The 25,056-nt window shown below is 42.6% G+C and overlaps 3 protein-coding genes across 4 annotated transcripts; 2 read left to right on the forward strand and 1 right to left on the reverse strand.

Annotated features, from left to right (window-relative positions):
• The first annotated feature begins 1,296 nt into the window (after positions 1-1,296).
• On the forward strand, positions 1,297-11,494 carry prdm11 (PR domain containing 11). Its single transcript, XM_079271884.1, has 7 exons — positions 1,297-1,560; positions 3,232-3,289; positions 3,569-3,828; positions 4,112-4,179; positions 4,355-4,542; positions 6,690-6,908; positions 8,181-11,494. The coding sequence occupies exons 2-7, from the start codon at positions 3,262-3,264 to the stop codon at positions 10,340-10,342; spliced, it is 2,925 nt and encodes a 974-aa protein (XP_079128010.1). The 5' UTR covers positions 1,297-1,560; positions 3,232-3,261; the 3' UTR covers positions 10,343-11,494.
• Positions 11,495-13,956: 2,462 nt separating this feature from the next.
• cd59b (CD59 molecule (CD59 blood group) b) lies at positions 13,957-18,506 on the forward strand. Its single transcript, XM_079280026.1, has 3 exons — positions 13,957-14,306; positions 15,452-15,553; positions 16,868-18,506. Exons 1-3 carry the CDS (start codon positions 14,252-14,254, stop codon positions 17,077-17,079), a joined length of 369 nt encoding a protein of 122 aa, XP_079136152.1. The 5' UTR covers positions 13,957-14,251; the 3' UTR covers positions 17,080-18,506.
• Positions 18,507-18,651: 145 nt separating this feature from the next.
• sycp3 (synaptonemal complex protein 3) lies at positions 18,652-24,781 on the reverse strand. 2 transcript variants are annotated; one of them, XM_079276034.1, is made up of 8 exons: positions 24,325-24,781; positions 23,556-23,634; positions 23,409-23,443; positions 22,871-22,988; positions 22,180-22,279; positions 21,954-22,052; positions 19,953-20,057; positions 18,652-18,934 (listed from the first exon to the last, which is right to left on the reverse strand). In XM_079276034.1, exons 1-8 carry the CDS (start codon positions 24,449-24,451, stop codon positions 18,881-18,883), a joined length of 717 nt encoding a protein of 238 aa, XP_079132160.1. In that variant the 5' UTR covers positions 24,452-24,781; the 3' UTR covers positions 18,652-18,880. The 2 variants fall into 2 exon arrangements, with proteins under 2 accessions (XP_079132160.1, XP_079132159.1); XM_079276033.1 differs by having other exon boundaries at positions 23,391-23,443.
• Positions 24,782-25,056: the final 275 nt, after the last annotated feature.

A 25,056-nucleotide genomic window follows, 5' to 3' on the forward strand; every position in this document is an offset into this window, starting at 1 on the left:
CAGTACTATTTGATAACAGTACTAGTATTGATAACAGTCCTATTGTCGATAACAGTACTGTTGTCGATAACAGTACAAGTATCGATAACAGTACTAGTATCGATAACTGTACTAGTATTGATAACAGTACTATTTGATAACAGTACTGGTATCGACAACTGTACTAGTATTGATAACAGTCCTATTTGATGACAGTACGAGTGTCAATAACAGTACTAGTATCGCTAACAGTACTAGTGTCGATAACAGTTCTAGTATTGATGACAGTGCTGTTTGATAACAGTACTATTCGAAAACAGTACTAGTGTCGATAACAGTACTAGTATCGCTAACAATACGAGTATTGATAACAGTACTATTTGATAACAGCACTAATGTCGATAACAGTACTAGTATCGATAACAGTACTATTTGATAACAGTACTAGTATCGATAACAGTAGTAGTATTGATAATGGTACTAGTGTCGATAACAGTACTAGTATTGATAATGGTACTCGTATCGATAACAGTACTAGTATCGATAACAGTACTAGTATTGATAATGGTACTAGTATCGATAACAGTACTAGTGTCGATAACAGTACTAGTGTTGATAATGGTACTCGTATCGATAACGGTACTGGTATTGCTAATGGTGCTGGTATTGATAACAGTATGAGTAACGGTACTAGTATTGATAACGGTACTCGTATTGATAACGGTACGAGTAACAGTACTAGTATTGATAAAGGTACTCGTATTGATAACGGTACTAGTAACGGTACTAGTATTGATAAAGGTACTCATATTGATCACAGTACTAGTAACAGTACTAGTATTGATAAAGGTACTCGTATTGACAACGGTACTAGTAACAGTACTAGTATTGATAAAGGTACTCGTATTGATAACGGTACTAGTAACGGTACGAGTATTGATAAAGGTACTCGTATTGATAACGATACTGGTATTTTAAATGGTACTAGTATTGATAATGGTACTAGCATTGATAATGGTACTAGTACTACTCACTATATTATCAGCCTATAGATCATCTTTAATGTAAACTATATGTTTAATGTATAATAGAATAAAAAGTATATTTCTGTAATAAGAGGATATTTACACAAAGTAGTTCCATAATTACTGTCCAGCAGCTACAATATTAAAATAGTTATGTATTATTTATTTGTGCTTTGAGTTACATCCAGACGAGCTGATGTTGGCAGTGTTACATTATATTTATTTATGATATGTCAGGCAGCGCGTGAGGCACCGTGGGTCTGCAGGTGAAAGGTGAAACAGGTGAAGCGTCTCGAGCTTCGTGGACTGGAGAGTTTTTCTGCGCACCGTCTTTCTTCCGTTCTTTATGTCATTTCCTGTGATGAAAAATGGCCACAGCTCGAGGAGGTGACTGAAAAAAATTAAAAACTGCAGCCAGAAAGCCGGAGCCAGAGACGTGGGATCGGTGCTCGGTGCTGACCGAGAGGAGGAGGAGGAGGAGGAGGTGAGTCCACATCTTCAGACCCGGAGGACGGAGGCTCTCCGCGGGTCTCCGCTGCGTCTCCGAACCGAGAAGGTGGGTCTCCGTGTCCGTGTGCGTCGGTATAGCTGCTCGGTAGCCACGGTGGCCAAAAATGGCTCCCGAAAACAGCAGGCAGATTGCCAGCATGTCGCTCTGCAGACCGGAACCGAGCGAGAGACTCTGCAGAGAAGAAGAGAACCCCGTCCGGGTCTCAAGGCGGTCTGAGATCAACTGAGGGAGAGCAAGACAAGTTCTACTTTAGTTTAGAGTGTTTGTTCAGTCTGCAGAGAGGAGGAGGAGGAGGAGGAAGAGGAGGATGAACACACCTACACTTTAAACCTCAAACATCTTATTATATAATTACATATATGTATATATATATATATATATATATATATATATATATATGTGTATATATGTGTATATTTATGTGTATATGTGTATATATGTGTATATGTATGTGTATTTGTGTGTATATGTGTATATTTGTGTGTATATGTGTGTATTTGTGTGTATATGTGTGTATATTTATGTGTATTTGTGTGTATATGTGTATATTTGTGTGTATATGTGTATATTTGTGTGTATATGTGTATATTTGTGTGTATTTGTGTATATATGTGTATTTGTGTGTATATGTGTGTATTTGTGTATATATGTGTATATTTACGTGTATATGTGTGTATTTGTGTGTATATGTGTATATTTGTGTGTATATGTGTGTATTTGTGTGTGTATGTGTGTATATGTGTGTATATGTGTATATTAATGTGTATGTGTGTATATTAACGTGTATACGTGTATATTTGTGTGTATATGTGTGTATTTGTGTGTATATGTGTGTATTTGTGTGTATATGTGTGTATTTGTGTGTATTTGTGTATATTTGTGTATATTTGTGTGTATATGTGTGTATTTGTGTGTATATGTGTGTATTTGGGTGTATATGTGTATATGTGTGTATTTGTGTGTATTTGTGTGTATTTGTGTGTATATGTGTATATTTGTGTGTATTTGTGTGTATATGTGTGTATTTGTGTGTATATGTGTGTATTTGTGTGTATATGTGTGTATATGTGTGTATATGTGTGTATTTTTTTTGTGTATATGTGTGTATTTGTGTGTATACGTGTGTATTTGTGTGTATATGTGTGTATTTGTGTGTATACGTGTGTATATGTGTGTATATGTGTGTATATGTGTGTATATGTGTGTATTTGTGTGTATACGTGTGTATTTGTGTGTATATGTGTGTATTTGTGTGTATATGTGTGTATTTGTGTGTATATGTGTGTATTGTGTGTATATGTTTGTATTTGTGTGTATATGTGTGTATTTGTGTGTATATGTGTGTATTTGTGTGTATACGTGTGTATTTGTGTGTATATGTGTGTATTTGTGTGTATATGTGTGTATTTGTGTGTAAATGTGTGTATATGTGTGTATTTTTTTTGTGTATATGTGTGTATTTGTGTGTATATGTGTGTATACGTGTATATATGTGTGTATATGTGTGTATTTGTGTGTATACGTGTGTATTTGTGTGTATATGTGTGTATTTGTGTGTATATGTGTGTATTTGTGTGTATATGTGTGTATTTGTGTGTATATGTGTGTATTTGTGTGTATATGTGTGTATACGTGTATAAATGTGTGTATTTGTGTGTATATGTGTGTATTTGTGTGTATAGAGCTGCTTGCCTCCTGAACTCTTCTGTTCTGCAGAGTTGACATGTTTCCCGTCATGGTTCCACGATGAGCGAGACGTCGTTGGACCTCTGGTGTGAGTTTCTCCTCAAAGATCGATCAATCATCCATAAACGGTCTCGTTGGTCAGCTGTGATTGGACCATCGCCGGTCGTCAGTAAACTTCACTACCTGAATGATCCCAAACTGTCGTTATAGACGGAAATGTGATTGACAGTTGTATTCCTTCATGATCCATCCTACAAGTGTTTGACATGTGTATCTTTAATAAATGGAGTATTAATTACGCTGTTAGTGTGAAGACTAACTCCTGACGTGATGACCACTTTGTAAAGATGAGGTCTTTGTCCTCCAGTCTGTGAGGAGTGTCAGGACTATTTCCAGAAGGAGTGTCCGTCCCACGGGCCCCCGCTGTTCGTCCCCGATACACCCGCGGCCCCGGGGTCGGCCAACAGGGCGGCGCTCACGGTCCCATCGGGCCTGGAGGTCTTCACTGAGGGAGACCACGTGGACGTCCGCTGTCTGGATTCAAACATCCCCAGGGGGGCGGTCTTTGGTCCATACGAGGGACAGCTGGTGTCCAAGGACAAATCCTCCGGCTTCTTCTCCTGGATAGTAAGTTCAACCAGTTATGAAGTAGTCTAGACCTGTTCCAGTCTCAAACAGTTTAGAAGCAGACTAGACCACTCTAGAGCCAGTCTAGACATGTTTAGAATCAGTCTAGTCCAGTTTACAACCAATGTAGACCAGTTTAGAACCAGTCTAAACCTGTCTCGTGCAAGTCTAAACTGGTTAAAAACCAGTCTACAAAAGCTTATAACCAGTCTAGACCAGTTTAGAACCAGATTTAAACAAGTCCAGCTCTGAACTAGTTTTCTGTTTTCTTCTGATGTTCCAGATCGTTGATTTTAACAACACGTATCAGTCCATCGATGGCAGCGATGAGACCAAAGCCAACTGGATGAGGTCACGTTTCTATTTAATTTACATACAGCGAACAAGTTGTTTATTCTCCATCAAACACAGTAAACAGTCTGAGAGTCTTTCAATTGTTGTGTTGTTGACTTTGACTGTTTAAGAAGACGAATGCCACAACGAGGGTTCTTTTTAAAGGATCTCCGTTGACGTTTGTGACCTGCAGGTTCGTCCGAACCTCGTCAGAGGAGAGCGACAGGAACTTGACTGCGTTTCAACGCGGTCAAAACATTTTCTTCAGAGTGATTCGGACGCTGGCCGCCGGAGAGAAGCTGAGAGTTTGGTACAGCGACGACTACATCCGACGACTTCACTGTGTCTCTCAGGAGAGCATCGACCAAAACCTGGACACAGGTGAGCCAGACACAGGTGAGCCAGACACATGTGAGCCAGACACATGTGAGCCAGACACAGGTGAGCCAGACACAGGTGAGCCAGACACATGTGAGCCAGACACAGGTGAGCCAGACACAGGTGAGCCAGACACATGTGAGCCAGACACAGGTGAGCCAGACACAGGTGAGCCAGACACATGTGAGCCAGACACAGGTGAGCCAGACACATGTGAGCCAGACACATGTGAGCCAGACACAGGTGAGCCAGACACATGTGAGCCAGACACAGGTGAGCCAGACACATGTGAGCCAGACACATGTGAGCCAGACACATGTGAGCCAGACACAGGTGAGCCAGACACATGTGAGCCAGACACATGTGAGCCAGACACATGTGAGCCAGACACAGGTGAGCCAGACACATGTGAGCCAGACACATGTGAGCCAGACACATGTGAGCCAGACACATGTGAGCCAGACACAGGTGAGCCAGACACATGTGAGCCAGACACATGTGAGCCAGACACAGGTGAGCCAGACACATGTGAGCCAGACACATGTGAGCCAGACACATGTGAGCCAGACACAGGTGAGCCAGACACAGGTGAGCCAGACACAGGTGAGCCAGACGCATGTGAGCCAGACGCATGTGAGCCAGACGCATGTGAGCCAGACGCATGTGAGCCAGACACAGGTGAGCCAGACACAGGTGAGCCAGACACATGTGAGCCAGACGCATGTGAGCCAGACGCATGTGAGCCAGACGCATGTGAGCCAGACCCATGTGAGCCAGACACATGTGAGCCAGACACATGTGAGCCAGACACATGTGAGCCAGACACAGGTGAGCCAGACACATGTGAGCCAGACACATGTGAGCCAGACACAGGTGAGCCAGACACAGGTGAGCCAGACGCATGTGAGCCAGACACATGTGAGCCAGACACATGTGAGCCAGACACATGTGAGCCAGACACATGTGAGCCAGACACATGTGAGCCAGACACATGTGAGCCAGACACAGGTGAGCCAGACACATGTGAGCCAGACACAGGTGAGCCAGACACAGGTGAGCCAGACACATGTGAGCCAGACACATGTGAGCCAGACACAGGTGAGCCAGACACATGTGAGCCAGACACAGGTGAGCCAGACACATGTGAGCCAGACGCATGTGAGCCAGACGCATGTGAGCCAGACACATGTGAGCCAGACACATGTGAGCCAGACACATGTGAGCCAGACACATGTGAGCCAGACACAGGTGAGCCAGACACATGTGAGCCAGACACAGGTGAGCCAGACACAGGTGAGCCAGACACATGTGAGCCAGACGCATGTGAGCCAGACGCATGTGAGCCAGACGCATGTGAGCCAGACACATGTGAGCCAGACACATGTGAGCCAGACACATGTGAGCCAGACACAGGTGAGCCAGACACATGTGAGCCAGACACAGGTGAGCCAGACACATGTGAGCCAGACACAGGTGAGCCAGACACAGGTGAGCCAGACACATGTGAGCCAGACACATGTGAGCCAGACACAGGTGAGCCAGACACATGTGAGCCAGACACATGTGAGCCAGACACATGTGAGCCAGACACATGTGAGCCAGACACAGGTGAGCCAGACACAGGTGAGCCAGACACATGTGAGCCAGACACATGTGAGCCAGACACAGGTGAGCCAGACACAGGTGAGCCAGACACATGTGAGCCAGACACATGTGAGCCAGACGCATGTGAGCCAGACACATGTGAGCCAGACACATGTGAGCCAGACACATGTGAGCCAGACACATGTGAGCCAGACACAGGTGAGCCAGACACAGGTGAGCCAGACACAGGTGAGCCAGACACATGTGAGCCAGACACAGGTGAGCCAGACACAGGTGAGCCAGACACAGGTGAGCCAGACACATGTGAGCCAGACACATGTGAGCCAGACACATGTGAGCCAGACACAGGTGAGCCAGACACAGGTGAGCCAGACACATGTGAGCCAGACACATGTGAGCCAGACACATGTGAGCCAGACACATGTGAGCCAGACACAGGTGAGCCAGACACATGTGAGCCAGACACAGGTGAGCCAGAGACGTTGGCCATTTTGTTTCTTTCGTTCTTCAGACTGGTTGCTGCTAAGAAACCGGTTTTGTTCCAGATACCAGGACGCTGAAAGTCTTCAACGTTCAGGAGGACTTTAAATCTCCCTGCCTGCAGTCTGCTCTGCAGGGCAAACCTAGCCCCAGTAAACAATCCAGCGAGGAGTCGGACGGCCAGCCTCCTGCCAAGAGGAAGAAGATCGACCTCATCTTCAAAGACGTCCTGGAGGCTTCTCTGGAGGATTCCTGCAAGTCCAGGTCCCGGTCTTCCCTCCACAGTGAGTGTAAAGCAACAGCGCTCGGGTTAAACTCGTCTGACGGTGGCTTTAACGTACCGAAACTGAAGGTGGAGGAGAAAGAGGAGGAGAACCAGAGCGGCGAGGAGCCGTCCACCTCCTTCTGCCCCAACTGTGTCAAACTGAAGAGGAGGATCCAGGAGCTGGAGGAGGAGCTGTCCTGTGTCAGAGGAGAACGGGGTCCACCAATATCTGGACGGACCCTGACCCAACGAGATCAGGCCCCGCCCCATCCCGAGCATCAGGCCCCGCCCCATCCCGAGCATCAGGCCCCGCCCCATCCCGAGCATCAGGCCCCGCCCCATCCCGAGCATCAGGCCCCGCCCCATCCCGAGCATCAGTCCCCGCCCCATCCCGAGCATCAGGCCCCGCCCCATCCCGAGCATCAGGCCCCGCCCCATCCCGAGCATCAGGCCCCGCCCCATCCCGAGCATCAGGCCCCGCCCCATCCCGAGCATCAGGCCCCGCCCCATCCCGAGCATCAGGCCCCGCCCCATCCCGAGCAAGGCCCCGTCGAGGATTTTCAAGGTACGTTCTGAAAAATGATTGCTTGAATTCCTAACCTTCTGAAACCCAAAGCAGTTTCAAGGTGTTTTCTCTCTGGGCTCTTGATTTTCAAAATAAAAGTCCTGCTCCTCTCTGGAAACAGAACCATCATGACTAGAACTAGAGAGAACTAGAACATGTCTTTAGTGCAGAATACTGCACTAAACAGAGTACTGTTATCTGTTTGTGTGTGCACTTTATTTTATACTTGACTGTAGATTTTAATATTTTCAAAGAGAGACCGGAGATGCACCGATACAATGTGTGCCCAAGAGAGGAGCTGCGTCTGCTGTTTGGAGGTTTTTTGGTTTAAAGAAATCCGACGTCGATCAAAAGACGATATATTGTAAAGTTTGTCGAGCCGCTGTTATTGCAACACGAGCAATTTCTCCATCACCTCAGCCGAAAACATGTTGTAATACGAAGAGTGTGTGCGATTACGGTCCTCGGCCGGTTCTTGTGTTAGTTTTCGGCGTTAATTAATTAATGCGTTAACGCGGAAAAAACATATACGGTGATATACCGTGAAACCGCCATAATCTTACAAAATACCGTGATATGCATTTTTGGTCATACCGCCCAGCACTACATGAACATCCACAGAGTCGTCCTACTAGCACGGCTAAAATAATATCTGACGTGGTCCTTTACATTGCATGGTGCGAACGTAAACCTCGTATCAGAAGTTGAATCTGTTTTTCTTTGCAGTGATGGAGCCCTTGACGCCCACTCAGGTGGTTTTGGATGAAGACGACCCGGACGTGGACTCCGCTGATGACTCGATTGCTGCAGATCTTGTGATTTCTCCAGAAGACTCGTTGAAGCTTTCCTCGGGAGGAGGCCGAAGGATTCGTCGCTTCAAGCAGGAGTGGCTGAAAAAGTTCTGGTTCCTCCGCTACTCGCCAACTCTCAACGAGATGTGGTGCCACGTCTGCCGCCAGTACACCGTCCAGTCATCCCGAACCTCTGCCTTCATCATCGGCTCCAAGCAGTTCAAGATCCACACCATCAAGCTCCACAGCCAGAGCAACCTCCACAAGAAGTGTCTGCAGCTGTACAAGCTGCGCATGCATCCGGAAAAGACAGAGGAGATGTGCAAGAACATGACGCTGCTGTTCAACGCGGCGTACCACTTGGCCCTGGAGGGACGGCCCTTCTCCGACCTCCGTTCACTGGCGGAGCTGCTGAAGAGGTGTGAGCTCAAAGTGGTGGACCAGTACATGAATGACGGAGACTGTCAGATCCTCCTGCACCACATCGCCCGGGCTTTAAAGGAAGACCTGGCTGAGAAGATGCGCCTGTCTCCCTTCCTAAGTGTCATAATGGATGCCCAAAATGACGACCGTTTCTCAGACATGGTAGCGGTCTACGTCCAGTTCATTACCAATGAGGGCTCCCCGAACACAGAGTTCCTGTCCTTGCAGAGACTGAGCATGGCCAGTGTGGACGGATATCTCCAGGCTATGGATCGAGCCTTTGGTGTCCTCGGCCTCAGGTTTCAGGACTTGTTGGTGGTGGGTCTGGGGGTAGACGGCACCAACATCTCCTCAGGAATGAGAGCCAACCTGTACATAGCTGTACAAAAGACTTTCCCTTGGATCCTCTGCCTCCCTATCATGATCCATCGGCCCCATCTAGAGGTGTTGGATGCCATCAGTGGGAAGGAGCTCTCCTGCCTGGAGGATCTGGAAAACAACCTCAAGCAGCTCCTCAGTTTCTACCGCTACTCCCCTCGCATGATGGCCGAGTTGCGATCCACTGCTCCAACACTGTCGGAGGAGACAGAGTTCCTTGGAGACATTAGAGACATTCGATGGATCATTGGAGAACCAAATGTCCTCAACGCTCTCATCAAAGATTACCTGGAGGTAGTCGCCCATCTGAAGGAGATCAGCAGCCAGACGCAGAGGGCTGACGCCGCGGCCATCGCCCTCACCCTCCTCCAGTTCCTCATGGACTATCAGTCAGTGAAGCTCATCTACTTCCTTCTGGACATCATCGCTGTTCTCTCACGATTAGCCTTCACCTTCCAGGGAGAGTACCTGCTGGTGTCACAGGTGGAAGCCAAGATAGAGGAGGCCATTCTGGAGATCGGTCAGTTGGTGGACTGCCCCGGAGAGTATCTGCAGGAATTTGAAGAAAATTTCCGTGAAAGTTTTAACGGCGTTGCTCTGAAGAACCTGCGAGTTGCAGAGTCTAAGTTTCAGTCCATCAGGGAAAAGATCTGCAACAGGAGCCAGGGCATCCTATCTCAGAGGCTGGACCTGCAGAGCCGCACATTTGCCAAAGCCTGCAAGGTCCTGGACCTGTCCACCTGGCCCCATAACCAGGAGGACTTACAAGCTTACGGGGAGGACGAAATCCAGGTGATATTCAACCATCTGGACTCCATTCCGTGTGGGGGCCAGGAGGGCTCCCAGGCCAGGACGGAGGCCAGGGGTAGCCTGGTGGGTGAATGGAAGGATCTGAAAGCAGACTACTTCAGTATGAATGGTTTTAAAGAGGTCATCGGTCACATCTGCAGGTACAAGCAGCGCTTTCCTTTGCTGAATCGGATTGTGCAGGTTGTCAGGGTCCTGCCCAGTTCCACGGCCTGCTGCGATAAAGGCAGAGGGTCTCTGCAGAAGATGTGCAGGAACAATCGCTCCCGGCTGACACTGGAGCAGATGAACGACCTGCTGACTGTGGCAGTTAACGGACCGCCCATGGCCAACTTTGACGGGAAGCGAGCGTTGGACAGCTGGTTTGAGGAGAAGTCTGGCAGCTGTTACTCTCTGTCGGCTGAGGTGTTAAACAGGATGTCAGCCGGTGACCAAAAGTCTGTCCTGCACAGCGTTGACGTCAACACAGAGTTCTACCCCGTCATCTAACAGACAAACACAGTGGTGTAGTGCTGCAGCAAGATACTGACACACTCATGCTGAGGACGTGAGGCAGCATCGCTCCTCAACCACTGATTCCCAACCAGGCTACTGGTCCTCCTGCAGTTCTTCTGCTGACCTTCGGTATAGTTATTGTCACAAACTTACCAACTCTGATATTCTTCCTGCAAAGACTGAAAGAACTCTCTGCTTTCGATTCAGTCAATGATAAGTTGATCAAGACTGAGGAAAGACTAGTTTAGTAAGAACGACAAGCTAAACATGAAGATCCTAAAAATGGTTGAAACATCCAGCTTCTTGCAGGAGTAAAAATGAAAATGACCATCGAGATGCAAAACAGCTACCAAAAGACAGAAAGCGACTAGAATAAGATGCATAACAACTTCATATACACAAAACCACAACAAAAAAAGACATAAAACGACTAAAAGATGCAAAACAACACAATGTGAGACGACCACAAAGAGACGCAAATGAAGATCAGAAATGCAAAACAAGCACAGAGATAAGATGAGAACCAGAGCGGCTTCAATGACTCAAGAGACACATACAAGAGACAACATTGATCATAGAGATGCAAAACGGCAATAAAGAGACACAACGGACTCGAGAACGTAAAGCGACCACAAAGACATGAAGAGCAACCGCAAGATAACCAGAGACAACATGACGGAAGAGACACAGAAGAGCTACGACAGACAGAGAAATATGAGCAGAACGACGGAGACGTCAAACAACAAACTAGTCCTCAGTGTGAATGTCTCCGTCCAGAGACTCGCTGTCTCAGAGTCCATGTCCAGCTGCACGCTGAGACGTCTTTGTTCACTGGTGGACGTGGGTAACGGAGTCCTGCTGCAGCAGAGCACTTGTTGGCAGAATAGAAGTCCGTTATACGTCGGGAACAATCAGAGAGGCTGGAGCTGGAGCTCGATTGAGCGTCATGTGGAGGATGTATGAAGGCTTTATATGTCTGTACGAGACTGTGGATGTTGTCCAAACTGTATCGTTGGAAGTGCTTTTGAGCCGCTCGTGAAGGAGACTTTGTCTCTTGAATCAGGTGACTCTCCACAGCGACACATGTTCGCTGCTGCAGCTGTTTACTGAGACGTCTTTCAATAACTCCACTTTAAGAGAATAAATACTGCACGATGATACTGACCTGTCACTGTAGTCGTGTTTTATAATGTTAAGATGTCTATGTTTGATACATTAAGCTGAGACAAGCACACGCTCACTTTTTATTTCTTTTTACAAACGTTTTGTAAAATTTGCTTTAAAGGAAGAGTTTGACATTCTGCTAAATATGCTAATTAGCTGAGTCAGCAGCTTAATAAGCCTTTATGTCAACATTGATCAGTGGAAGAAAGTAAAGTAGTAATACCACACAACTAAATACTGTTACAAGTACAAGTATCAGCATCAAAATGTTCTTAAAGTACTAAGACTAAAAGTAAATGTACTCATATATGTATATGTATACTAGTGCTGGGCAACGATTACAATCTTTAATCGCATGATTTTTTAAAGATTGATCTCATTGTTATGCACAAAGTTCAACAGTGAATTATAAAGTAGTGTATTGTGCACTTTTATCTTAAAGTGCTGCTCTATGAACTAAAGGTCAATAACATTTGGTTTAAACACTTTAAACACATCAGGTTGTTTGCAGCAGTATTCCCTTCACACAGCAGCAGTTATAACACAGTTATAATGATTCTGATCATAGATATTCAGTTCATAACTTTATCTTCATGTGTGGAAGAGATGATATTTAAATATACATCTTGAGAACTGCAAACATATCTACATCATGTTTTTATGTTGTTAGATTCTCAGTAGTGATACTAAATGATGCTTATTATACATATTACACACACAACACTTTAAAAACTCAAACAATCATTTAATGAATCATTTATTTTTTGCTTTCTTTGGTATTTAGGTCAGACACATAACAACGCTGATTACCGTAATATGTGGTATTTGTTATGAATGTACGTTGGTACATAGAGGGTGATAAGAAGCTGTACCTGGAGGGACTTAGGACCCAGGGGAGTGCAGGTGAAGAGACGGAAGAGACGCCACACAAACAGCTGTTCACCGCTCGCTGCTGGTTCTTGTGTTAAAAATGTCCGAAAAATAATATAAAAAAAAAACTGTGTTAACGCACGATAATAACGCATTAACTTGCCCAGCACTAATGTATATATACATATATATATATGTATATATATATATATGTATATATATATATATATATATATATACGTATATATACATATATATATATGTATATATATATATATATGTATATATATATATATATATAGATACGTATATATATATATGTATATATATATATATACGTATATATATATGTGTATATATGTATATATATACATATGTGAACATGTTACATTGTTCAGGTATCGTTTACAATGTGTTCATGTGTTAACAATATGTTAACACATGAACACATTAATAACACATTGTTAACACATGAACACATTAATAACACATTGGTAACACATGAACACATTAATAACACATTGTTAACACATGAACACATTAATAACACATTGTTAACACATGAACACATTAATAACACATTGTTAACACATGAACACATTAATAACACATTGTTAACAGATAAACACATTAATAACACATTGTTAACAGATAAACACATTAATAACACATTGTTAACACATGAACACATTAATAACACATTGTTAACAGATAAACACATTAATAACACATTGTTAACACATGAACACATCAATAACACATTGTTAACACATGAACACATTAATAACACATGAACACATTAATAACACATTGTTAACACATGAACACATTAATAACACATGAACACATTAATAACACATTGTTAACACATGAACACATTAATAACACATTGGTAACGCATGAACACATTAATAACACATGAACACATTAATAACACATTGTTAACACATGAACACATTAATAACACATTGTTAACAGATAAACACATTAATAACACATTGTTAACACCTGAACACATTAATAACACATTGTTAACACATGAACACATTAATAACACATGAACACATTAATAACACATTGTTAACACATGAACACATTAATAACACATTGTTAACACATGAACACATTAATAACACATTGTTAACACATGAACACATTAATAACACATGAACACATTAATAACACATTGTTAACACATGAACACATTAATAACACATTGTTAACACATGAACACATTAATAACACATTGTTAACAATATGAGCTGTTACTCGGGCTCTCAGCACATTATTATTCATCATTAACAATACTAATGAAGAGATGTGTTTTTATGATCATTTGAAGTGTTTTTATGGAGAACAAAACACTACGAACGACGATGACAAAGTAAAGTATAACATGTCCATCAGCATGTCCATCAGCATGTCCATCAGCATGTCCATGAGCATGTCCATCAGCATGTCCATCAGCATGTCCATCAGCATGTCCATGAGCATGTCCATCAGCATGTCCATGAGCATGTCCATGAGCATGTCCATGAGCATGTCCATGGGCAGCCTGTAAGAGACGAGAAGAGCATAAACACCATGAAGTGAGGAAGAGGAGGAGGAGGAAGAGGAGGAGGAGGAGGAGGAGGTTTGGCCACACAGCGAGTCTTTGTGGTCCGCTGGACAAAGAGACGTTCTCAGTCGCCTGCTGCCTCACAGAGGACCAGACACCAACACAGCCAGACCCCCAGACCTGAACTCCTCCTGGTCCTGTCTCCTGGTCCTGTCTCCTGGTCCTGTCTCCTGGTCCTGTCTCCTAGTCCTGTCTCCTGGTCCTGTCTCCTGGTCCTGTCTCCTGGTCCTGGTCCTGGTCTGCATGACGCCATGACTCGCTGCCTCGGATTTCTCCTGCTGCTCTGGTGTGGGATGCTTCATGTGGGTGAGTGGACGCATCACAAACATCTTCATGAAAGTATCCGTCCGCTGAGCCTTCATACTGTGAAGAAACACAGTAAAACTACAAGTTTAAACTCACAGAACCAGAGATAGAGGTACTTATACTACAGAGTGGAAACTTCCTGCATTTAAATTAAAAGTAGCAAAATATCAGCATCAGAATATTCTGACAGGACCCAAAGTAGAAGTGCTCATTTTGCAGAATAATATATAATATTGTTGCATTATAATAATTGATGTATCATAAAGTGTTATCTCATCATTGATAATATAATAATATGTCATTTTATATTAATAATCTGAATCTGCAAAGTCAACAAAGTTATTAGATGAATGTAGAAAACACAACGTTTACTTTGAGATGTAGAAGAGACGAAGGAAATACAAGTACAAGTACCTCATCAGTGAGTCTGTCCTCTTCATCATCAGTGAGTCTGTCCTCTTCATCATCAGTGAGTCTGTCCTCTTCATCATCAGTGAGTCTGTCCTCTTCATCATCAGTGTCCTCTGGTCTCAGCTGTTCTTCACTACGTTGGAACAGAAACTCAACATCATTTCATGGAAATGTAATGAAACATGAAGAATCGTCAGAATGAACCTTGTGTGTCTGCTTACGGAGCAGATCCTCTTCATCTTCATACAGAAGCCCTGAATGGACAAACTGTCACGATCAGGCTTTGCCTTCTGTGTTCTGTCTTTCTGTAGCTCCTCCCTCTTCCTGTCAACCACTCCCTCAGCACCAGTCCAGCTCCCCTCACCTGTTCTAGTCACCTTATGACCCCGTCTCTCACTCGCTCACTGTCAGCTCATTGTTTGTTCTACCCGCCCGTTGTCTTGTCTTGTCTGCCTGTCCTGCCTCGTCTCTTGTCTCGTCCCTGGATTCCCGGTGTGTTCTTGTAGTGTCCATGTTCTGATTTAAGTGTTTATTAAATTCCCATTTGACTCTTCTGGTCTGCGTTTGAGTCCACCATCATGCCCCGTGACGAACACAAAGAGTCTGTAGAGAGTTCACACACTTCTTCTTCTCTTGTTTCATTGTAATCTGCAACCTCACCACTAGAGGACGCCACATAATACACACTTCTTCTTCTCCTCCTCTTTCTTCTCTTTCTCCTTCTTCTTCTTCAGGTTCTGGACTTCGCTGCTACAAGTGCTCTGATTACACTGGACGCTGTGAGAACGTCCAGGAGTGCACATATGAAGACTCCTGTATCTCTCTGAGTGAGAGAGGTGAGCACTGACCTTAAAGTGATGATAAGGATTGTCTACCTGGTCCTGAACCAGTCTCACTGTCCTCACCTTGTGTCTGTCCTAACCTCGTGTGTCCTCACCGTGTCTGTCCTCACCATGTGTTTGTCCTCACCTCGTGTCTGTCCTCACCTCGTGTCTGTCCTCACCGTGTCTGTCCTCACCGTGTCTGTCCTCACCGTGTCTGTCCTCACCGTGTGTCTGTCCTCACCGTGTCTGTCCTCACCGTGTCTGTCCTCACCGTGTCTGTCCTCACCGTGTGTCTGTCCTCACCTCGTGTCTGTCCTCACCTCGTGTTTGTCCTCACCGTGTCTGTCCTCACCGTGTCTGTCCTCACCGTGTCTGTCCTCACCGTGTGTCTGTCCTCACCTCGTGTCTGTCCTCACCGTGTGTCTGTCCTCACCTCGTGTCTGTCCTCACCTCGTGTCTGTCCTCACCGTGTCTGTCCTCACCGTGTGTCTGTCCTCACCTCGTGTCTGTCCTCACCGTGTCTGTCCTCACCGTGTGTCTGTCCTCACCTCGTGTCTGTCCTCACCGTGTCTGTCCTCACCGTGTGTCTGTCCTCACCTCGTGTGTCCTCACCGTGTGTCTGTCCTCACCGTGTGTCTGTCCTCACCTCGTGTGTGTCCTCACCTCGTGTCTGTCCTCACCTCGTGTCTGTCCTCACCACGTGTCTGTCCTCACCTCGTGTGTGTCCTCACCTCGTGTCTGTCCTCACCTCGTGTCTGTCCTCACCGCGTGTCTGTCCTCACCTCGTGTCTGTCCTCACCTCGTGTGTGTCCTCACCTTGTGTGTCCTCACCGCGTGTCTGTCCTCACCTCGTGTCTTTCCTCACCTCGTGTCTGTCCTCACCGTGTGTGTCTCCTCACCGTGTGTGTCTCCTCACCGTGCGTGTGTCTGTCCTCACCTCGTGTCTGTCCTCACCTCGTGTATGTCCTTACCTCGTGTGTGTCCTCACCGCATCTGTCCTCACCTCGTGTCTGTCCTCACCTCGTCTGTCCTCACCGCGTGTCTGTCCTCACCGCGTGTCTGTACTCACCTCGTGTCTGTCCTCACCGCGTGTCTGTCCTCACCGCGTGTCTGTCCTCACCGTGTGTCTGTCCTCACCTCGTGTCTGTCCTCACCACGTGTCTGTCCTCACCGCGTGTCTGTACTCACCTCGTGTCTGTCCTCACCTCGTGTCTGTCCTCACCGCGTGTCTGTCCTCACCTAGTGTCTGTCCTCACCTCGTGTCTGTCCTCACCGCGTGTCTGTCCTCACCGCGTGTCTGTCCTCACCGTGTGTCTGTCCCTCCAGGAGGTAAGACCATCCGTCAGTGTCTCCGGTACACAGACTGTGATAACTCCCGTCTGTCCCAGATGTTCCCGGCGATCTCCGGCTTCACGTACCGATGCTGCAGCAGCAACCTCTGCAACACCGGCGCCGCTGTGGCCGCGGCGCCGCCGGTCCTGACTCTGGCTCTGAGTCTGACGGGGACTCTGCTGAGTCTCTGGTGGTTCTGGGTCTGACGGGGACTCTGCTGAGTCTCTGGTGGTTCTGGGTCTGACGGGGACTCTGCTGAGTCTCTGGTGGTTCTGGGTCTGACGGGGTTTGATTTGATGTATTTTTGCTGATTTAAAACTCCACAAATAATAGCAATTAATAATAATGTGAATAAATAAATCGAATATAAACATCCGAAATAACCAAAATAAAGTTCTTTACACGGTTTGTTTCAGTCTGTGTTGATCAGAAAACATGTGATTTAACGAGCCAATCAGATTTGGTTCCTCTTGTACGTCACATACAGGCTCATTAGAATAAACCGCCCACCAGCCAATCAGAGCAGCCTGTGGTCTTAAAGAGACAGGCGCTCAAACAGAGGGTGAATTCAGGTTTATTCAGATCCTGAATGTGTTTTTGAACATTAGAGCATGTCCCATTAGAAACAGAATACAAGTCTGACGCTGAATACGTCTCCTTTGAATCCAACGTAGACCCGGTCAGCACCTCATGATCACATGATTCCCTCAAGATCATGTTTCAACTGATCATGTCATATTTTTATACATAACTTTACATTGAAATAGAAACAATGCAGATAAAAACTGGTGATCTTTATAAAGAACACTTCTATGATCCAAGTTTCTACAAATAGTTGAAATAAATCTGTTTGAAGAGGACGAGTGTCTCGTATGTGATTCTTGACCTTCTGACCGCATTTTAGTTTTATTAATACTTGAAGGACATTTCATAAATGACATTCAACATTGTGTGTGAACACTTTAAACACATCAGGTTGTTAGCAGCAGTATTCTCTTCACACAGCAGCAGTTATAACACAGTTATAATGATTCTGATCAGAGATATTCAGCCGGTGTTCATAACTTTATCTTGATGTGTGGAAGGTGATATTTAAATATACATCTTGAGAACTGCAAACATATCTACGTCATGTTTTTGTTGGTCTGAAGAAACCGGATGTTGTCTCACGTTAATCTTACCGCTAACTTTCAAAGTCCTTCTCTCCCGATCTGTGCGTTTGAATGTGTTTACGGTGAATGTCAGCGTAGAGCTGCACTAACATGTGAGTGTCTGTGAGTGGACCGCAGTCTCCCAGTAGGTCTGATTAAGAAGCGCTCCATTTATTCATTTGTTTAGAACGTTCGGTTCTTCACGCAACATCAGTCAAGGCGAAAATCAAAAACATTCGATGGCAACTGGACCGGGTCATATAGGCTACGATGTTTTTCACAAGTTCATTAAATGATCATTGTTATTTGAGGACATTATGGGGCGTTTGTTGCCCCTCTCTAGTGATATCAGGGGCAACATTATATTTATTAGGGGCAGTTTTGCCCTTTAGTGTCGGAAATACAAGAGGGCAACTCAGATATATATATATATACACACATATATATATATATATGTGTATATATATATATATATATATGTGTGTATATATATATGTGTGTGTATACATATATGTGTACTTGGATCTTAACCCAGACGCTCTGTTTTTCTTCGGTCTGATTTTTGTATTATGTTGAAGATAAAATAAAAACATCTTCACTCTTCACACATTTGATTTATTCCTGTACTGTAACACACAATGTCAATAGTCAGCAGAACTCTTAAACACGTTGACTTCAATATAAAAGTCTGCATGAAAACTAAAGTCTTCACTTTCAACAAACAACAAATATCCTTGTTAAACGAGTAAAAAAGAAGCTGAACACATAGTTCTGTAAAAACGTTTTTTGCAACAAACTACAATAACCATGCAAACTCCAACACCCAGAATGCATCCCTGAAGCAGGAAGTAGCCCCTTAGAACAGCATGGACTGAAGAGACTTACGGACCGTCGCCATCTCCTGCTGTTGCTGTGGAAACAACACGAGGACAACAGGATGTGACATCACTGAATATATATTTATTCGTGCTGGGCAAGGTAACACGTTAATTTCGCGTTAACGCATTCATTAATTAAAGCCGACAACTATTTTAACGCGCGTTAACGCATTTTTTAAATTACAAAAAAAAACAACTGAAAGACAAGAGACAATACATAGACATAACAACAAGAGGATGACAAGAACAGTGGGATAAAGCCAGCAAACATCCTGTAGTCAGCCTGTCTCATGTTTATGGTTTTGTATTAGAGATATGATTTCAGGGTTGCCGTAGAGAAAATGCTTCCGCTGCTCTCCCGGGAGACGACTGGACATCGCTGGTCAACTCACACACACTCACATGTTAGTGCAGCTACATGCTGACATTCACCGTAAACACATTGAAACGCACAGATCGGGAGCGAAGGACTTTGAAAGTTAGCGGAAACATTAACGTGAGACAACATCCGGTTTCTTCAGACGAACATCCGGTTTTCAGAATAAGATGCCGACAAAGTATTAATTATATTCACATTAAGTATGAAACATGCTGCCTGCATCTCGTGAATCAAATGTTATTGCCCTTTAGTTCTTATAGCAGTACTTTAAAATAAAAGTGCGCAATACATTACTTTTGAATTCATTATTGAACTTTGCCATAACCATGTGATTAATCGCGATTAATCGCAAAACATCCATGCGATTAATCGCGATTCAACATTTGAATCGTTGCCCAGCACTAATATTTATATATGTACTATAATATATATACTATAATATATTGTCTCTCTGTATCTCTCCATCTGTCTGTCTCGCAGTTTAACGACAAACAAGTAACAAAACATTAAAGGATAGAATACAATACATTGTAAAGGAAATGCTGAATACTTTCTTTGATCTTTTGTATTATTCACAACATGTCATTTGTTGTCAACAATATATTGAATCAATCTGTGACATCAGCTGTGAGGTCACTGAGTGGAGCTGATGTGGATGAGTGCTAACGTACCGTGTCCATGAGAATCTTCTTCTGCAGCGTGGCCATCTCCTTCCTCAGCTCCTGCTGCGCCCCCACCAGGAAGGTGTCGTGGCTCTTCTCCATGTCCTCCATGTTCTGGAGGAGGAAACAAACAGATCCACGTTGACTTCTTCAACAAACACCAGCTGGACTTAAAGAGGTGCATGAGATGTTTATATATCACATGTATGAGATGTTTGTATATCACATGCATGAGATGTTTATATATCACATGTATGAGATGTTTATATATCACATGTATGAGATGTTTATATATCACATGTATGAGATGTTTATATATCACATGTATGAGATGTTTGTATATCACATGTATGAGATGTTTATATATCACATGCATGAGATGTTTGTATATCACATGTATGAGATGTTTATATATCACATGCATGAGATGTTTATATATCACATGTATGAGATGTTTATATATCACATGTATGAGATGTTTGTATATCACATGTATGAGATGTTTATATATCACATGTATGAGATGTTTATATATCACATGTATGAGATGTTTGTATATCACATGTATGAGATGTTTGTATATCACATGTATGAGATGTTTGTATATCACATGTATGAGATGTTTATATATCACATGTATGAGATGTTTGTATATCACATGCATGAGATGTTTGTATATCACATGCATGAGATGTTTGTATATCACATGTATGAGATGTTTGTATATCACATGTATGAGATGTTTATATATCACATGCATGAGATGTTTGTATATCACATGTATGAGATGTTTATATATCACATGTATGAGATGTTTATATATCACATGTATGAGATGTTTGTATATCACATGCATGAGATGTTTATATATCACATGTATGAGATGTTCGTATATCACATGTATATCACATGTATGAGATGTTTATATATCACATGTATGAGATGTTTGTATATCACATGTATGAGATGTTTGTATATCATATGTATGAGATGTTTGTATATCACATGTATATCACATGCATGAGATGTTTATATATCACATGTATGAGATGTTTATATATCACATGTATGAGATGTTTGTATATCACATGTATGAGATGTTTGTATATCACATGTATGAGATGTTTGTATATCACATGTATGAGATGTTTATATATCACATGTATATCACATGTATGAGATGTTTGTATATCACATGTATGAGATGTTTATATATCACATGTATATCACATGTATGAGATGTTTGTATATCACATGTATATCACATGTATGAGATGTTTGTATATCACATGTATGAGATGTTTATATATCACATGTATATCACATGTATGAGATGTTTGTATATCACATGTATGAGATGTTTGTATATCACATGTATGAGATGTTTATATATCACATGTATGAGATGTTTGTATATCACATGCATGAGATGTTTATATATCACATGTATGAGATGTTTGTATATCACATGTATGAGATGTTTGTATATCACATGTATGAGATGTTTGTATATCACATGTATGAGATGTTTGTATGTCACATGTATGAGATGTTTGTATGTCACATGTATGAGATGTTTGTATATCACATGTATGAGATGTTTGTATATCACATGTATGAGATGTTTATATATCACATGTATGAGATGTTTGTATATCACATGTATGAGATGTTTGTATATCACATGTATGAGATGTTTATATATCACATGCATGAGATGTTTGTATATCACATGCATGAGATGTTTGTATATCACATGTATGAGATGTTTATATATCACATGTATGAGATGTTTGTATATCACATGCATGAGATGTTTGTATATCACATGTATGAGATGTTTGTATATCACATGTATGAGATGTTTGTATATCACATGTATGAGATGTTTGTATATCACATGTATGAGATGTTTGTATATCACATGTATGAGATGTTTGTATATCACATGTATGAGATGTTTGTATATCACATGTATGAGATGTTTTTAAAGGGTTTGTTGTCTGAAACCTTCACAAACTGCTCGTAGAGTTCTCTGACGGTCTTCAGCTTCTGGTTCTGGACCACTCGGGCCTGCTGCAGGATCTTCTGCTGCTGTCTGAACAGGTTCTGTAGAAGGAGTGTCACAGAGTCACGAGCATGATGTCTTGTTAGTATCGAGTTTTTCTCTTCACTGAGGTCAGAGCATCAAGCATGTGACGTTTTTCTACCCAATCAAAGGAGGAAGTGAACACACGTTGAGCTTCTCTTCCTGTTCTTCAGCTCGCTGAGCTTCAGACTCCCACTGCTGCAGAGCTGAGGACACCTGCTGGGAATACTGCTGAGTCATCTTCTGTCTGTAAAAACACACACACATGTACCCCTGAGGTGCAGTACAGTAGAAAGTACTATATGTACCTCTGAGATGTAGTACAGTAGAAAGTAATATATGTACCTCTGAGATGTAGTACAGTATAAAGTACTATATGTACCTCTGAGATGTAGTACAGTATTAAGTACTATATGTACCTCTGAGATGTGGTACAGTATAAAGTACTATATGTACCTCTGAGGTGTAGTACAGTATTAAGTACTATATGTACCTCTGAGGTGTAGTACAGTATTAAGTACTATATGTACCTCTGAGATGTGGAGGAGTAGAAGTATAAAGTAGCAGAAAATAGAAATACTCAAGTAAAGTACAAGTACATCAAAATGAAAGTGCAGTACTTGAGTAAATGTACTTTACTTTCACGGACATTTGTGAGGTGTTTTATCTCAAAGAACATCTCAAAAGATGAATAAACGAAGATGTAAATATACACTAAGCCCATATTTAAGTTCATAATACTGTAACTTATATCCTGTCTTACTCTCCACTTCACCCCCCTCATATCGTGTGTCATTGTACTCCTCAGCAGTATCAGATACTCATGATGTGTCCTCACCTCTGTCCGTGGTGGCTGTTCCACAGCTGCTCCAGCTTGTGTTGACTTCCCTTCATGTAGTTCTTGGTCAGAGCCTCCAGACGTTTCTTCTTGCCCTGCATCACCTTACTGATGTCAGCTGGAAGCAGAACAATAACTCTTATATCCCGATAGTACAATATGTGAGTATTGGGGTTGTATTCCGTTTACACTGGACTTTATATGAATAGGATGAGCTGTTGTTGGAAAAAGGACATAAATATTGATGTATAGCTTACACAGAGAAAAGGTGAAATAATGAGTACAGTATATGAAATACAATACAAATATACATAGTGGTGTGATTAGTAGCAGCTAAGTATAGTAACGCTACATGTAAAGCTATATGAAACCATCAACTATAACAGTAGTATAATGGTACATAATATAGTGTAGGATATAAAGTATAAAATCATCAATAGTGTGGTATAAAAGCTGGTCAAAGATGCATTAAACAGGAGAGAGAACGACTTCGCTTCGAGCAGAGGAAAAACAAACACACCTGCACAAAGCTGCTTACCTCCGAATTTCTCCAACATGGAGTGAACCTCATTTCTGAAGGTGAGAAAAGAGAGAGACGTAGCTTTAAATGTCACATACTATATATAATATAACTATACATTAAATATAGCTAATAAATTAAGCTGTAATTAAAGAGTTTCAATACCCGACAGCACTCGTTGCCTCCTCTTCAAAGTCGGATGCTGGTCTCTTCTTGGCCGACTTTTCCCCCATCGGAGTTTCATCTGGGGACAAAGAAATGAATTATTAATGTTCGTTTCGTAGCTAGAAAGCTAATGCTAACTTTATTCAGATAAAAGTAGTCACACTACAGTGTAGAAATACTGAAATACTTAAAAAAAAAAAAAAAAAATCATGCATTCAAAATGTAATTTTACAAGTTTTAGAATTCAATATACTTAAAATAAAGTACTCATTCTGCAGAATGATCCATTTCAGAATAAAATATATTACATAGGATTATATTTCAATTCAATAAATTTTTGTATTGCCCAAAACCTCAGAGGGCTTTACAATATGTAACGTTACATATTTGACATCCCCCGGAACCCTCACATCAGAACAGGAAAAACTCCCCCAAAAAACCCTTTAACAGGGAGAAAAGAGGGAGAGACCTGTGGGAGAGCAAGAGGAGGGGTCCCTCTCCCAGGACGGACAGAAGTGCAATAGATGTCATGTGTAGAACAGGATAACTGAGTTACAACACATTCAATGTCTGACAATCACATGATAATCAGTGTTCAATAATTGTGAGCAATTATTCAACTTTGCATAAACAATGCGTTGCATTTAGTTATAGTGTACATTTCAACTAACATTCTAATGTATTTATAATATTCTATATATATATATTATATGTGTATGTTATGTAATGTTAGCTAACAGTAGCTACCATGAGCTAGCGGTACACTTACCTTCTCTGACATCCTCCTCTGAGCCGCTCAGCTCTTTCTTTTCATCTTCTGTCATAAAATCAAAAACCTTTTTATCTAATTTTTCTTCCGGGTGTTTCTTCTTCATCTGTCTTCTCCCTGTTGCCATTCTTCTTCTAACCTCGTCTATTTAATGCTGACGTTACCTAAGCTAGCTCGAGCAGACTAAGCTACACAAATGGATTCTGCTGAAGTGCTGCTAATGGCGGCTAATGCTACCGAGCTAGCTCTCTGTTAGCTTAGCGGTTGCTACAAATGGATTCAAGCTACTTCTTGACTCAATGTCTTTGATAGAGAGACACAACGTTATTGTAGTGAACTCTTTAAATAAAACGGACCTCGATACCCGATTCTAGTGTTCGTGTTACGTTCTAAATGAAGCTAGAATCAACTGGTTAAGACACAAACTAAAGGAAGCGAAGCTAACCGAGCTAGCCGAGTTTAAGATGGATTCCCGCCACAATCGGTCGGAGGAAAGAACCCGGATGAAAGGACCAACGTTTTTTTTTTTTTTTTTTAAATCAGTGGTCCTTGAAGTACTCAGATCCTTTACTGCAGTAAAAGTACTACACACTGTAAAATACTCTGCTAAAGGTAAAAGTGCTGCCTTGATACTGAAGTAAAAGTATTGATTAATACCACAGAGTAAAATAATTCATTCAGTATTAATACCCAAGTAAAAGTACAATTCCAAAATACTGTTTCAAGTATTGA

Source organism: Melanostigma gelatinosum (genome assembly GCF_949748355.1).
Source record: "Melanostigma gelatinosum genome assembly, chromosome: 1".
NCBI classification, from domain to species: Eukaryota; Metazoa; Chordata; class Actinopteri; order Perciformes; family Zoarcidae; genus Melanostigma; species Melanostigma gelatinosum.